The 15,857-nt window shown below is 47.9% G+C and overlaps 1 protein-coding gene across 3 annotated transcripts in view; it reads left to right on the top strand.

Moving 5' to 3' along the window:
* Positions 1 to 8,216, top strand: part of LOC113270720 (uncharacterized) — a 157,598-nt gene extending 149,382 nt beyond the window's left edge. Inside the window, exons 29-39 of one of the 3 annotated variants that reach the window (XM_057315286.1) lie at positions 1,713 to 1,801; positions 2,035 to 2,112; positions 2,447 to 2,557; positions 3,147 to 3,210; positions 3,379 to 3,517; positions 5,538 to 5,639; positions 6,311 to 6,371; positions 6,476 to 6,511; positions 6,591 to 6,658; positions 6,782 to 6,876; positions 7,815 to 8,216. In XM_057315286.1, the coding sequence (XP_057171269.1) occupies positions 1,713 to 1,801; positions 2,035 to 2,112; positions 2,447 to 2,557; positions 3,147 to 3,210; positions 3,379 to 3,517; positions 5,538 to 5,639; positions 6,311 to 6,371; positions 6,476 to 6,511; positions 6,591 to 6,658; positions 6,782 to 6,876; positions 7,815 to 7,945 (974 nt within the window). In that variant the 3' untranslated portion in view covers positions 7,946 to 8,216. Of the gene's footprint in view, positions 1 to 1,712; positions 1,802 to 2,034; positions 2,113 to 2,446; positions 2,558 to 3,146; positions 3,211 to 3,378; positions 3,518 to 5,537; positions 5,640 to 6,310; positions 6,372 to 6,475; positions 6,512 to 6,590; positions 6,659 to 6,781; positions 6,878 to 7,814 lie in introns of those variants that run through there. The other 2 variants (XM_057315287.1, XM_057315288.1) reach the window with 2 other exon arrangements.
* The last annotated feature ends 7,641 nt before the right edge of the window (positions 8,217 to 15,857 follow it).

Below are 15,857 nucleotides of genomic sequence, written 5' to 3'. Positions count from 1 at the left end.
GGCTTTAGTTTTCTTTGTAATAAATTCTCAGTACCGGTGTTTGATGTGGGTGTAATTTGACTAGGGATAAATGTGGTGACTTCTGATGTCTAATTGACTTGTTAAGTCTTGAAAATCTTTCTCTTCTCCATGTGGAGTCTAAGTGATAATGTGGAGGGTGTTGCCATCTCTTAGGAGACCAGGAGGAGGAACACCTCATGGGAGGAGGGAGAACAAAAAGGGTGTAATTTTGCAGAGAGAAGTTTAGGAGGCAAGTGAGGATAGGAGCCTGAGGTCTGGAGTGGGTACTTTGCCATGACCTGGCTCTTGGTGAAATGTGACGATGAGAAAACACTCTGAGTCTATCAAGCAGGCTACACTTGGAGAAGAAGACAGGTATTGCCAGGCAGAGTGTGTGTCACAAGAGAGGTTTAAAGCATGCTTTTGAGTTTGAAGTGGAGGGAGCCTTTCCTGCCAGGGGAGAAGGAGTGGAAAGGAACGTGTGCCAGGGGTGGTAATGTATTGTGTCCGGGCCTCATGGATTGTGGTGATTCCATGGTGCTGTCTGACGGCCGAGGTGGCTGCCTGGCCCTTAGCAAACCCTCGAATGCTGGTGTTTGTCCCTGTGAGTGCAGCAGTGGTGGTGGTGAGAAGAGAGATCTCGGGGCACGAGAGCACTCACATTGGGCCAATAGAAGAGAATCTGCACTTGAGGTAAGATGAGAGACTTATTATTTTTTGAAAGATTTGGTTTATTCACTTGACAGAGAGAGAGCACAAGCAGGCAGAGTGGAAGGCAGAGGGAGAGGGCGAAGCAGGCTCCCAGTTGAGCAGAGAGCTGGATGTGGGACTGGATCCCAGGGCCCCGGGATCATGACCTGAGCTGAAGGCAGTCACTTAACCAACTGAGGCACCCAGGTGCCCCAAGATGAGAGAATTAAGTGCCTGTTAGAGGAGTCTGTGTTCTAGAGCTTACAGGTGTTATCCACTTGTGATAGGGAGCTTCATGAGGGTTGTTTTCCCTTAAGGATGGAGGGTGGCATTCTCAAGTTGGGCTGAGAAAACCTTGTGTTCCAGGGAGTGTGAGTTACCAGGCACTCCAGAGACTCTGTGTAACATGGAGAGTGTACCCAAGTGTGTTTGATTCCAAAGATCTGGTCCTCCAGAGCCCCCAGCCTGGGGTTCCTGAAAGGCAATCTGTGAGCAGCAGGAAGTCATGGAAGGCCTTTGAGTAGCCACTCAGTTGACATTTTGAGCTTTCCTTGTGTGGAATTCCAAGTAGGACCTGGAAGTAGACGTGGCGCTGAGCAGGAGCAAAGGATGGTTTTGTTCATTTTGGGTTGTTTGCAGGGACCTACTTACGTACCTTAATCATTGGAGGAGAGAGATGTTAGTTGAAAGGATGCTTGATTTTTCTGTTACATCTCTGGTGATGACATAAGTATTTGCAGTGATTGAATTTTCCAAGAATGATGCTTACAGATGGGAGAAAAATAGAAGACATTTGATTGTGTTTCTCTATTTCTGAAAACATTTTAAGTAGGAATCTCCCTGAAATAGGTTGTCTTAGGTTTCAAATGCTGCTAAACCTTGCTTTTTCAGGCACAATGGGAATGCTATCAAGTTAGTTACACCCAAGTGTCCAAGAATGTGTCTCTGGGGCTATTACAGTGGGATTATTCGATGTCACTGGTTTTGCTAATTATCTTAGAAATTCTTTTTTCTCCTTTTAGTTACTTTACAACAAATAGCTGAAAAGATCCATCGGCTTAAAAATGAAAACAGGGAACTTGCTAAAGAAATATCCATTTGGGAGGAGAAGGTATCAGTGCCCTTTCAAATATTTTTTGTGATTTCATTTTGGTTACTTCCCCCTCTGGTAGTTCATCCTATTGACCTATTTCACGTGACCCACAAATGATCGCGATTCAAGAGAAGCTTCACAAGTGTAGAGCACTGCCTCTCTATCCGAGAAAGGAGTCACACAGCGTTAGATAGCTTTGCCTAACACTCTGCTATTTTTGAATTCTGATTCCCTTTTCGTATATTTTATAGATCAGGGAAAGAAAGAAACATCGCGCAGAAATGAAGAGAGAACATCAGTTTGTCTCTGACAAAATTCTTAAATTGAAGGTAAGGATCCCTTCTTTGCCTGAATTGTGTTCTAACAACAGAAATAAAAGTAATGAATTATTATTATTATTATTATTATTATTATTATTATTATTATTTTAAAGATTGATTTGCGAGAGAGAAAGAGCGAGTGAAGGGGGGCAGAGGGAGAGAGAGAATCCCAAGGAGACTCCATGCTGAGTGTGTAGGCTGACGCAGGGGTCAGTCCCATGACTCTGAGGTGGGGACTGGAGCCAAAATGAAAGCAGGAGTTGGACCTACTGCGACACCCAGATGCCACCCACGTGCCCTAAGTGATGAATTATTATTACTCATTCAATATGTTTTGTTGAAGGAGAACATCGGAAAGGTTGAACGGGTTAATGCAAATTTAAGTGTCACCCTTCATTTCAAGCGGACTATGTTGCAAGCTATGAGAGAGAAGAATGTCAAGAATGAGGACATGGTAAGAGTTGGCTGTTGAGATTTACCTTAACGTGGCTCGGGAGGCTTTTGGTCATTGGGTGAGGGGAGGGCAGCGTATTCGCTTGCTGTTTACCACAGTAGAGAGTGGGCATCTGGGAACTGAAACTCCTACCGAACAGTGAGCTGGAATTTCACTTAGGACCATCACGATGAGGTCTGCTATTTCAAGGACTAGGAAGTATGGTTTATTTCACAGCTAGGTAATTATCACATCGTTCAGCCCTGCCCTCCAAGATATGCAGAAAATCCCACAAGATACTTGAGTTATGAAGGGTGATAGCCAGCCAAATTGTATAGTCCCTTCCTCTCAATGCTGAAGAGAGAATTTTCAATGTTAATAGGGGAAGATATGTACATATATAATTTATGTATATAATTAGGTATATGTGTTTGTGTGTGTTTGTGTATATGTGTGTATACAAAAGTGTGGGTCTCCTTACTTTCTCCTTGTTCTATTTATGCCTCAAGGGCTTTCTTTGTTGCACTGCATGATCCCGTTCTGTTAGGTGCACTCACATTGTTCTGTGATCATGATTTCTTGAATGTCTTTCCTCATATCCGTCTTTAAGGCCCAAGATGCATTGGAGGATGAAGAGCAGGGAGCCTTGGAGTCCAAAAAACGTGTACTGAAGGGTATGTTATTTTTAGGGAAAGAAATCCCCAGATGCTGGCAATGAGTTTGCACTGGGAAGGCAAAGAATGCCTTCCTGCCTTCAAGGTCTTGCCCTTCTCCTTTCCCCAACAAAACCAAATTCTCAGGTCCCATGCCCACTCATACAAAAGAAAACTCATCCTTTACAGAAAGCAAAAAGGTCCTGGAACAGAAGTGCAACGCCCTGAGTTCTTTGAAAGCAGCTAAGGAAGTGGAATTGAAGCTGCTAAGGAAGAAATTGGGTATCGTGATGGATTTCTCTGAACGAAGAAAAGTGGCTGCCGAAGAGTAAGCTATTCCTGTGTTAATCGTCACAAACACTGTTGTATGAATTTATGTGGCAGCCAGGCTAGATAGTTGTAGTTCGTTGGGAATTGGATCTAGAGTATTTTTGCCAAATGCATTCTGTAGAAGTACCTGCCCTTCCTACCTTGATCTGTGCAACCTGCATTTTTGTTTCTGTTCCAACTGCTTGTCACACGTTGTGGTGTGATTCACTGGGGCAGAAGAGGGAAGGTACCAGCACTAATCAGCTTGATACCTGGATCCCCTCTGGGTCCATCTACATTGTCCTTTTGGTTTCAGTCTCATCACATGTTCTCATCAGCCCTGAATTCAGTCAGTTTCTTGTTCAGTACCAGACTTGGGTCAAGAATGTGTAGAGAAAAATGGAATTCTCTTGCTGCAGAAACAATGGGAATTTCTTTGTGGAAAGTGGGTTGGGGCTCCAGCAATACTGGATCCCTTCATCCAGTGTACAACCAAAATCGTTCACTGTGGCCCAATCCTAAGAAGGCCAGGGTATTTCCTGTCCACCTGATTTTGTAGGTGTAACTCTCCTGCGTCCCAAGCAAAGCCTGCAGTTTCACTAGGGGCTCACCTTTGCTGGCTGACCCTGAACAGCACTTGTTTCCTTCTAAGGCTGTGCTCATAAAGTCGTTCAGTTTCTTTGCAGTTCACTTGCCTGTTCCAGAACTCATTGATGAGCCCTGGGGAGCTTGGCTCCCACTGCCAGGTTGGCTTTCTCCTGGGCTTCCTTCTTCTGCATCTGGTTCTCCTGTTTCTTCATGCGCTCCTTAGAAGTTGGGTGCATTCACTCACGAGTTTCCACTTTTGTACAGTACTTCCTCTATTTTCCTCAGGAGGAGAAAGTTCTCAGGACCTTAGAGTCCCTCATTCATGCTGAAAAGCAAAACTGTTCCCCCTCTTCCCTGGAGACTCAGCTTTGTGCTAATCCTTCCCACACCGGGGGTGGGGGCCGCTCTGTCTCACTGGCATCTTGGTTCTGTTCATTGGTAAGTTCTTTCTGGGGCAGGTACAGTGTCCTGACCACCTTTCTCTCTTCAACACCTCACAGCTGAACCACTACATTACAGCCACTCCACAGAGCATGTGCTGAAGGATTGCCTGAGAGACCAGAAGCAAATGCATGAGTCCTTCTCTGTCTAGAGCTTTTGTCTCAGTTTCTAAGAGTCTTTTTGCATGTGATTCTTGAGTAAATCAAGAATCACATTGAAACCCTTTAAATCAACACCATGAACAAAAGAGTCTGAGGGCGACACAGGAAACCAGCCTTTCTAAGCATCGCTCTTTGCTGCTTTCACTATCAGTGGACTCTGTTAAAGTAGGTTGACTCCATGCAGTTGATAGTTGTCCATCTGACATCTGTTGCCTGGAGATAACACCCTGACTGTGTGACAGTTCACATCATTTTATACTTCAGGACATACTGTCAGCACTAAGATTGGCCTTTTCCTCCACCAGGATCTTTGAAGGAGGAAGCAGGGGTTGTACTTCTAAACCCTAGAGATGTCTGGGAGTGAGTTACCATGCTGATGAAGCCGTACTCTGGAAGGCTTCCTTTTGGGCTGTCCGTGTCGGGCACAGCCTTGGTCTGAGGATCGGGGCTCCCCATGGAGGTGTAGGACTAATGATGGTCTCCTGCTTCATCCAAATAGTTTTCAGGCCTAGTTTCTCACTTTGAACTGAAATGAGCCTTCACCATCTCAGAGAAAGAAAGACCTATTCTGAGAGGGCACAAAGTGCAGTGTTATTTGGTGACTTGGTGATGAATGAATTGAAGTAGAGAAGTACAAAGACAGCTCTGATTGCAGGGGACGTGGCAGGAGCCAGAATCTGATTTTTCTTTAGCCCTAAATGGGGCCTTCAGTTCATTTCCCTGATGGTGTTCACAGTCTGTGCATTTATGGAAGCCATTCAAATCTAGGCCGCAAGTGTGCTGGGAGGAAAAACGGCAGAAATTCTGGACCTTGGCTACTGGTCTATGTATATACCTTTCCCATTTTAGGAAGCTGGAAAAGACACTTTATGAACTGGAGGCAACAAAGAATCAGCTGTCAGATGCCGAGGAAAATCTGAAAGTAACCAAAGAAGAAATAGACAAGTACAAGTGAGTTCAGACACCATACTAGCGGCTCCTGAAATCCTTGTTTACTTTGTATTTTTCACCTTTGTACAATGTCTAGACTCAACAAGTAATATAAACAAAAATTCAGGGGACATATCCAGAAAGAATTAACAGACCCAAAGAGATAAGTTTTAGAAAGAGCAAAACAACCATGTTAGTAAACATGTCCTGATAACCAGCGCTGGCCTGACTCTGTGGAAACTTGTTCCACGCCAGAGTCCCTGGTTGTGGTGTCAATGGTGGTCATCTTGAGGAAAGCAGTTTGTCGTAGGATGAATCCTACCCATAAACACGGTAGTGCCATCTGATGGCGCTGGTCTTTGCAACCCTGGCAAACGTGGCGAGGATAGAAGTTAAAGGAGAATAGAGCTTCATGACGAAAGATACTTGTCATGTGATAAATTAGGGAAAGATTGAAAACGGGTAAGGAAATTATATCAACTCTGAACCCTGCATGTGTGGAGAAATGAGTAAGGAAAGGATGTGACAATAGCTTTGATCCTGCTGTCCACGTATAGTCATGTGGAAGTGTTTCCTGTGTCAGGATCAATTGGATGAGGGGACAGATAACTGGAGGACGGCCACATGGGCCGATGATTTAAAATCACACCCAATATTGGGCTTTATCTGACGAAAGCAATTGTACCTGACAGACAACAGATCGGAAAGATGCAAGACCAGCTGCAGGAGGCAGAGCTCACCTTTGAACGCAAGGTAACCTGAGCTGTGCCCCAACAGGCCCCTTAGCGCCTCCTGCAGGGGACGGAAGTGGCCCTTAGATCCCTGAACATGCGCTTTTGGTGTGTTGGCTTTTTCAGATCGCAGTTCATGAAAAGAATGCTGTAGGGAATTGGGTAAGTGTTTTCTTTTCCCTGCTCTCCATTTGGGGCACAGTCTGGCACAACTGAAGATGGGTGGGTTTTTCTCCCGCAGATCAAGGCTCGGGTTTGGGAGCGGAAGATACAGCAGCAGAGAAGGGAGAACGCCTACATGATACACAGGTGTGCGAGTCTGATGTGCCTTTTTACGGGTGTTTTGAGGGGTGACAACTACACTGTTTGGTGTCCAGTAGAGGACGTGGTGATGTAATTCTTATAGATGTCTGCTCTTTCTCTGTATTCAAGACTGCGCATGATGAAAGGACAGATGCTGCCTGAGGGATGCATGAGGCAGGAAGCGATGCTGGGAAGACCTGAGATGTGGAGCCCTCCACGGAGAGGTAGGGAGCGCGCTGTGAAACAGGGCAGCCTGACTTCTGCTGGGAAAGCACACGGTGTCCTTCCCATTCCTGTGGGTGGTCATTGTGTGTCCTGGAGAGAATCACAAGCAGTACCTACGGACAGCAGGTTGTCTGAAGGGGTGACAGGTGGGTGTTTTCCTCAGATTCCCCCAGGCAGCAGGGCACCTGTCCCTGTGACAGGCGGAGCTCACGCCCGTCCCATCATTGCAGAACCTCCCCTGCCCCCCACCACCGCCCAACTGAAGAGATGGGCCTGGAGGAGTCATGAGCCCCAGCTTCCTTCCCACCTTGACTCAGTGGTAAAGAGTTTTTGAGAAAAGAAAAAGACTATTTGAAAAAAAGTCATTTATTTACTCTTTATGGAGGTTCCTTTATTTTGGTTTTCTTTGCAATCTGCAGTACTGCATTTATCAGTGAGATGTGTGCATTTTACTCCTGTAATGTTATCAGTATGATGTCACAGCTTTACTTCTCAATCTCCTATTGTTTCTTTGCTCCCGACTATACGATCAGTCTACTCCATTTCTTCTGTTAAATATTTCCATAATAGTCAGTCACACATGCTAGGCCTCATCTGTAGACTGAAAGATTGAACCATGAGCCTGTGGCTTGAGGAAGAATGCATGCTGTTCATTTTGAGGGTTTATTCATTCGTAGTTGGTTTCCCCGGAGCAGTCTACTGCTGTTTCTTTAGCTATGAAAGCACCTGAAGCAGATGGAGGACGGTGGTCCCTTCCTCGAGGGGGAGGGGCAGGTGTCCCCCTTGTCATCAGGGGTCAGCAGAGACATGAGGGAAATGCTCTGTGTCTAGGAAGGGACCCGAAAGAGGGAGAAGGTGGGACGTGGTGGGGGAGGGTTTGGAGGGTTGGGTTGAATTCTGCACAATTACAGTCTGAATAAACTTCCATGCATTCTAGGGCATTGGTCTGATGCTGAAGCTGATGGGGCACCCATGAGGAACAACGGCACTGAGCCTAATAGACACCCTGGGATGTACAAGGTAACTACCGTGGCCTTTTCCACTTTTTCCAGAAACTTCCGATTTTGAGCAACACCGTGTCCTGGCCTTGTGTCTGTTGGGTGGGTCGTCCAGTTTGTCTGTGGCGTCGTTCACCTCTCAAAATACAAGCGGCTCACCCAGGGGCTGACAGGCTTCTCCGTTACAAATCATCATCTTTGGGGGCCTCTCCCAAAGCCACAGGTGGTTACAGGTGAAGGATGGCAGAACACTGTGTGTGTGTCTGTGTGTGTGTGTGTGTGTGTGTGTGTGTGTGTGAAGGATGGCAGAACACTGTGTGTGTGTCTGTGTGTGTGTGTGTGTGTGTGTGTGTGTGTGTGTGTACCCCTGCTCACCCATAGCGCACAACGGGGAAATAACTCAAGGAACATGACAGCTCACTGCACACTGAAGTCTCTGGGCTGCCTGACTCCCATCGGGGTAGGTTTAGGTGCGATAGGTATTGTGTTCGTATTGCAGTTAGATAATTAACCTGTGACAAGGTCTGTGGTCATCCTCACGACTGGAAACCAGGGGAAGCTCTCCGTCGACTTTTTATTATCTGCTATGCGGTTTGGAATGTGCTTAGATAGGCCATGTTTCGTAAGTCATCCCTGTTTTACTTCTGCTGGTAAACGTGCTATACAGAATCCCTCTCCTTGTACCCTTTCCACAACTATTTTGCATGATCAAAGCTGTTAGTGTCGTGTCGCAAAACACACTGTGACACACACTTTCTGAAGGGGGGATGTTAGCGATTATCTGCATGACCGGTGCCCCACAAGCCCTTCGGTTGGGCTTCTAGGAGCAGGTCGTTTGGTCCTAAGTCACAGTGAGAGCAGGTTTCTTCTCTCATCACACGTTCTCGAGTTTTCCATCGGAAAGCATATACAGTTTTGTGGATTCTCTAACTTATGCTTCCCATCTGAATTTCCTATTGGACAAAATTACTCTGGAACTCAGTGTGCTGAAATGTCCGAGTGACTGTGTTTTAAGATAAGCACAGCTGCTGAGTTATAGAAGGGTTATTGGTATCACGTTCCTTTTGGAAAACACTTTTCCAATTCCCCTGTCAGATCACAGGCCCCTAATTCCTCAAGTGTGTTTGTGGCCATGGCCAGAAACTGCAGAGAGCAGAAGACCCTTGTGTCAGGAAGTGAGGCAGCGTGGGGACAGTCAGGGGCTTGCAGGCAAAGGATTCACCTCGAGTGGCTCGGATTCCTGAGAAGAAAGGGCAGTTTCATCACATTCTCTCTCTTGTTAACAAACCAAAATATTCTGTGTGGTTGAGGAGGAAAGATGAAGTGTTGTCCAGGATCCCGATGCCTCCGTGTCTGGAGTGTCCTGCCTTCACTAGTTTGCCATGCTCCTTTTTCATCTTTGAAGATGCTACTTCTTGCTAGTGACCATTGGCAGACATGGTTAGTGATGTTTGGTGACAGTAGGTTATTCCTGTAATATCCATTCCCCTCTCCCCCCTTGTTATAGTTGGCAGCAGTGGGGAGGGGTCAAGTGCTCTAGCACGGATGCGGCTCTGCTGGAACGTGGTATCGGAGAAGGAGGCAGATGCTGAGAGCTCTTTCTTTGGGTTTCATCTCTTGGTGTTACAACTTCTGTCTGTCTCACCAAACTATTTTCCTGTCTGTCTGCAGGTGGGTCCAGATGTGAGAGGGTTTCCTCGGCCCACCTGCATGCCCTGCCCTATGGACCAAACTTTACCAGGCTTCATTGGCTGTGGGCCACCTCAGCCTCCTCCACCTTGGTCGACATGCGGGCCTCCCCTGCCCCTCGTTCCGCCACCCTGTGGTAAGATGATCTGGATTGCATGATGTGAGTTGTAGCGCGTATTCATCGTGTGACTACATGTGTCGGTGGAGAAGATGTAGAGGAGGTACCACGAGGCTTTGCAATGCAAGGATCAACCTGAGTGAGGACACAGGAACATTCCTCAACTTTCTGTGGACATCCATTTCGTGGACTGTCTCGTTTCACCATACAGAACTGGGCAGCAGGGGTCTGCCATTGAGAAGAAGTGTGACATTGTGCAATAGACAGACATAAAAGCATTGCCCAGGTGCCCTGCACAGACATGATGTTTTGGGCTCTGGGCTTAATGGAGCACAGTCTTTACATCACTTGCATGTGTGGAGGCCCCAGTTGTCCAGCGTTATTGATTAGTTCTGAAATCATCTCCACTGTGCGGAGTGGTCATATCCCCAAAGGTGAGGGACTGGTCTCTCCTTTGTCCACAGAGGTCAGCGGAGACCTGTGAGAAACGCTCTGCATCTGGAAGGGACCTGAGAGTGGGAGAGTAGAACAGGCTGGGGCAGGTGTAGAGCTTTGGCTTGAATCTTGCGTGGCCAACACCCGTCTGAATCCACCTCTGTCTCTTCTAGGGCCTCGGTCCAATTCAGAAACCTGTGGCGCTCAAGGGGACAAAGGTGGCACCGTGCCCAAGAAGGACCCAGAGAAGGACAAGGTAAATACAGTGGCTGTTTCCAGTTGTAACCATTTCTGGAATCCTGTTCCTGTCTGGGCAGCACCGTGTCCTGGCCTTGTGTCTGTTGGGTGGGTCATCCAGTTTGTCTGTGGCGTCGTTCACCTCTCAAATACAAGCAGTTCACGCAGGGGCTGACAGGCTTCTCCGTTACAAATCATCATCTTTGGGGGCCTCTCCCAAAGCCACAGGTGGTTAGCGGTGAAGGATGGCAGAACACTCACTGTGTGTGTGTCTTGTGTGTGTTTGTGTGTGTGTGTGTGTGTGTGTGTGTTTGTGTACCCCTGCTCACCCATAGCGCACGTGGGGGAAATAACTCAAGGAAGCTGACAGCTCACTGCACACTGAAGTCTCTGGGCTGCCTGATTCCCACTGGGGTATGTACAGGTGCGATACCTATTGTGTTCGTATTGCGGTTAGATGATTAACCTGTGACAAGGTCTGTGGTCATCCTCACGACTGGAAACTAGGGGAAGCTCTCCGTGCATTTTTTATTATCTGCTTTGCAGTTTGGAATGTGCTTAGATAGGCCATGTTTCGTAAGTCATCCCTGTTTTACTTCTGCTGGTAAACGTGCTATACAGAATCCCTCTCCTTGTACCCTTTCCACAACTATTTTGCATGATCAGAGCTGTTAGTGTCGTGTCGCCAAACACACTGTGACACACACTTTTGAAGGGGGGATGTTTGCGATTATCTGCATGACCGGTGCCCCACAAGCCCTTCGGTTGGGGTTCTAGGAGCAGGTCGTTTGGTCCGAAGTCACAGTGAGAGCAGGTTTCTTCTCTCATCACACGTTCTCGAGTTTTCCATCGGAAAGCATATACAGTTTTGTGGATTCTCTAACTTATGCTTCCCATCTTAATTTCCTATTGGACAAAATTACTCTGGAACTCAGTGTGCTGAAATGTCCGAGTGACTGTGTTTTAAGATAAGCACAGCTGCTGAGTTATAGAAGGGTTATTGGTATTACGTTCCTTTTGGAAAACACTTTTCCAATTCCCCTGTCAGATCACAGGCCCCTAATTCCTCAAGTGTGTTTGTGGCCATGGCCAGAAACTGCAGAGAGCAGAAGACCCTTGTGTCAGGAAGTGAGGCAGCGTGGGGACAGTCAGGGGCTTGCAGGCAAAGGATTCACCTCGAGTGGCTCGGATTCCTGAGAAGAAAGGGCAGTTTCATCACATTCTCTCTCTTGTTAACAAACCAAAATATTCTGTGTGGTTGAGGAGGAAAGATGAAGTGTTGTCCAGGATCCCGATGCCTCCGTGTCTGGAGTGTCCTGCCTTCACTAGTTTGCCATGCTCCTTTTTCATCTTTGAAGATGCTACTTCTTGCTAGTGACCATTGGCAGACATGGTTAGTGATGTTTGGTGACAGTAGGTTATTCCTGTAATATCCATTCCCCTCTCCCCCCTTGTTATAGTTGGCAGCAGTGGGGAGGGGTCAAGTTCTCTAGCACGGATGCGGCTCTGCTGGAACGTGGTATTGGAGAAGGAGGCAGATGCTGAGAGCTCTTTCTCTGGATTTCATCTCTTGGTGTTACAACTTCTGTCTGTCTCACCAAACTATTTTCCTGTCTGTCTGCAGGTGGGTCCGGATGTGAGAGGGTTTCCTCGGCCCACCTGCATGCCCTGCCCTATGGACCAAACTTTACCAGGCTTCATTGGCTGTGGGCCACCTCAGCCTCCTCCACCTTGGTCGACATGCGGGCCTCCCCTGCCCCTCGTTCCGCCACCATGTGGTAAGATGATCTGGATTGCATGATGTGAGTTGTAGCGCATATTCATCGTGTGACTACATGTGTCGGTGGAGAAGATGTAGAGGAGGTACCACGAGGCTTTGCAATGCAAGGATCAACCTGAGTGAGGACACAGGAACATTCCTCAACTTTCTGTGGACATCCATTTCGTGGACTGTCTCGTTTCACCATACAGAACTGGGCAGCAGGGGTCTGCCATTGAGAAGAAGTGTGACATTGTGCAATAGACAGACATAAAAGCATTGCCCAGGTGCCCTGCACAGATATGATGTTTTGGGCTCTGGGTTTAATGGAGCACAGTCTTTACATCACCTGCATGTGTGGAGGCCCCAGTTGTCCAGCGTTATTGATTAGTTCTGAAATCATCTCCACTGTGCGGAGTGGTCATATCCCCAAGGGTGAGGGACTGGTCTCTCCTTTGTCCACAGAGGTCAGCGGAGACCTGTGAGAAACGCTCTGCATCTGGAAGGGACCTGAGAGTGGGAGAGTAGAACAGGCTGGGGCAGGTGTAGAGCTTTGGCTTGAATCTTGCGTGGCCAACACCCGTCTGAATCCACCTCTGTCTCTTCTAGGGCCTCGGTCCAATTCAGAAACCTGTGGCGCTCAAGGGGACAAAGGTGGTACCGTGCCCAAGAAGGACCCAGAGAAGGACAAGGTAAATACGGTGGCTGTTTCCAGTTGTAACCATTTCTGGAATCCTGTTCCTGTCTGGGCAGCACCGTGTCCTGGCCTTGTGTCTGTTGGGTGGGTCATCCAGTTTGTCTGTGGCGTCGTTCACCTCTCAAATACAAGCAGTTCACGCAGGGGCTGACAGGCTTCTCCGTTACAAATCATCATCTTTGGGGGCCTCTCCCAAAGCCACAGGTGGTTAGCGGTGAAGGATGGCAGAACACTCACTGTGTGTGTGTCTTGTGTGTGTTTGTGTGTGTGTGTGTGTGCGTGTTTGTGTACCCCTGCTCACCCATAGCGCACGTGGGGGAAATAACTCAAGGAAGGTGACAGCTCACTGCACACTGAAGTCTCTGGGCTGCCTGATTCCCACTGGGGTATGTACAGGTGCGATACCTATTGTGTTCGTATTGCGGTTAGATGATTAACCTGTGACAAGGTCTGTGGTCATCCTCACGACTGGAAACTAGGGGAAGCTCTCCGTGCATTTTTTATTATCTGCTTTGCGGTTTGGAATGTGCTTAGATAGGCCATGTTTCGTAAGTCATCCCTGTTTTACTTCTGCTGGTAAACGTGCTATACAGAATCCCTCTCCTTGTACCCTTTCCACAACTATTTTGCATGATCAGAGCTGTTAGTGTCGTGTCGCCAAACACACTGTGACACACACTTTTGAAGGGGGGATGTTTGCGATTATCTGCATGACCGGTGCCCCACAAGCCCTTCGGTTGGGCTTCTAGGAGCAGGTCGTTTGGTCCGAAGTCACAGTGAGAGCAGGTTTCTTCTCTCATCACACGTTCTCGAGTTTTCCATCGGAAAGCATATACAGTTTTGTGGATTCTCTAACTTATGCTTCCCATCTTAATTTCCTATTGGACAAAATTACTCTGGAACTCAGTGTGCTGAAATGTCCGAGTGACTGTGTTTTAAGATAAGCACAGCTGCTGAGTTATAGAAGGGTTATTGGTATCACGTTCCTTTTGGAAAACACTTTTCCAATTCCCCTGTCAGATCACAGGCCCCTAATTCCTCAAGTGTGTTTGTGGCCATGGCCAGAAACTGCAGAGAGCAGAAGACCCTTGTGTCAGGAAGTGAGGCAGCGTGGGGACAGTCAGGGGCTTGCAGGCAAAGGATTCACCTCGAGTGGCTCGGATTCCTGAGAAGAAAGGGCAGTTTCATCACATTCTCTCTCTTGCTAACAAACCAAAATATTCTGTGTGGTTGAGGAGGAAAGATGAAGTGTTGTCCAGGATCCCGATGCCTCCGTGTCTGGAGTGTCCTGCCTTCACTAGTTTGCCATGCTCCTTTTTCATCTTTGAAGATGCTACTTCTTGCTAGTGACCATTGGCAGACATGGGTAGTGATGTTTGGTGACAGTAGGTTATTCCTGTAATATCCATTCCCCTCTCCCCCCTTGTTATAGTTGGCAGCAGTGGGGAGGGGTCAAGTTCTCTAGCACGGATGCGGCTCTGCTGGAACGTGGTATTGGAGAAGGAGGCAGATGCTGAGAGCTCTTTCTCTGGGTTTCATCTCTTGGTGTTACAACTTCTGTCTGTCTCACCAAACTATTTTCCTGTCTGTCTGCAGGTGGGTCCGGATGTGAGAGGGTTTCCTCGGCCCACCTGCATGCCCTGCCCTATGGACCAAACTTTACCAGGCTTCATTGGCTGTGGGCCACCTCAGCCTCCTCCACCTTGGTCGACATGCGGGCCTCCCCTGCCCCTCGTTCCGCCACCATGTGGTAAGATGATCTGGATTGTATGATGTGAGTTGTAGCGCGTATTCATCGTGTGACTACATGTGTCGGTGGAGAAGATGTAGAGGAGGTACCACGAGGCTTTGCAATGCAAGGATCAACCTGAGTGAGGACACAGGAACATTCCTCAACTTTCTGTGGACATCCATTTCGTGGACTGTCTCGTTTGACCATACAGAACTGGGCAGCAGGGGTCTGCCATTGAGAAGAAGTGTGACATTGTGCAATAGACAGACATAAAAGCATTGCCCAGGTGCCCTGCACAGACATGATGTTTTGGGCTCTGCGTTTAATGGAGCACAGTCTTTACATCACCTGCATGTGTGGAGGCCCCAGTTGTCCAGCGTTATTGATTAGTTCTGAAATCATCTCCACTGTGCGGAGTGGTCATATCCCCAAGGGTGAGGGACTGGTCTCTCCTTTGTCCACAGAGGTCAGCGGAGACCTGTGAGAAACGCTCTGCATCTGGAAGGGACCTGAGAGTGGGAGAGTAGAACAGGCTGGGGCAGGTGTAGAGCTTTGGCTTGAATCTTGCGTGGCCAACACCCGTCTGAATCCACCTCTGTCTCTTCTAGGGCCTCGGTCCAATTCAGAAACCTGTGGCGCTCAAGGGGACAAAGGTGGCACCGTGCCCAAGAAGGACCCAGAGAAGGACAAGGTAAATACGGTGGCTGTTTCCAGTTGTAACCATTTCTGGAATCCTGTTCCTGTCTGGGCAGCACCGTGTCCTGGCCTTGTGTCTGTTGGGTGGGTCATCCAGTTTGTCTGTGGCGTCGTTCACCTCTCAAATACAAGCAGTTCACGCAGGGGCTGACAGGCTTCTCCGTTACAAATCATCATCTTTGGGGGCCTCTCCCAAAGCCACAGGTGGTTAGCGGTGAAGGATGGCAGAACACTCACTGTGTGTGTGTCTTGTGTGTGTTTGTGTGTGTGTGTGTGTGCGTGTTTGTGTACCCCTGCTCACCCATAGCGCACGTGGGGGAAATAACTCAAGGAAGGTGACAGCTCACTGCACACTGAAGTCTCTGGGCTGCCTGATTCCCACTGGGGTATGTACAGGTGCGATACCTATTGTGTTCGTATTGCGGTTAGATGATTAACCTGTGACAAGGTCTGTGGTCATCCTCACGACTGGAAACTAGGGGAAGCTCTCCGTGCATTTTTTATTATCTGCTTTGCGGTTTGGAATGTGCTTAGATAGGCCATGTTTCGTAAGTCATCCCTGTTTTACTTCTGCTGGTAAACGTGCTATACAGAATCCCTCTCCTTGTACCCTTTCCAC

Source organism: Ursus arctos, unplaced genomic scaffold (assembly GCF_023065955.2).
Source record: "Ursus arctos isolate Adak ecotype North America unplaced genomic scaffold, UrsArc2.0 scaffold_2, whole genome shotgun sequence".
NCBI classification, from domain to species: Eukaryota; Metazoa; Chordata; class Mammalia; order Carnivora; family Ursidae; genus Ursus; species Ursus arctos.
Note: the sequence above shows the minus strand (reverse complement) of the source record. Positions and strands in the feature narration are given on the sequence as shown.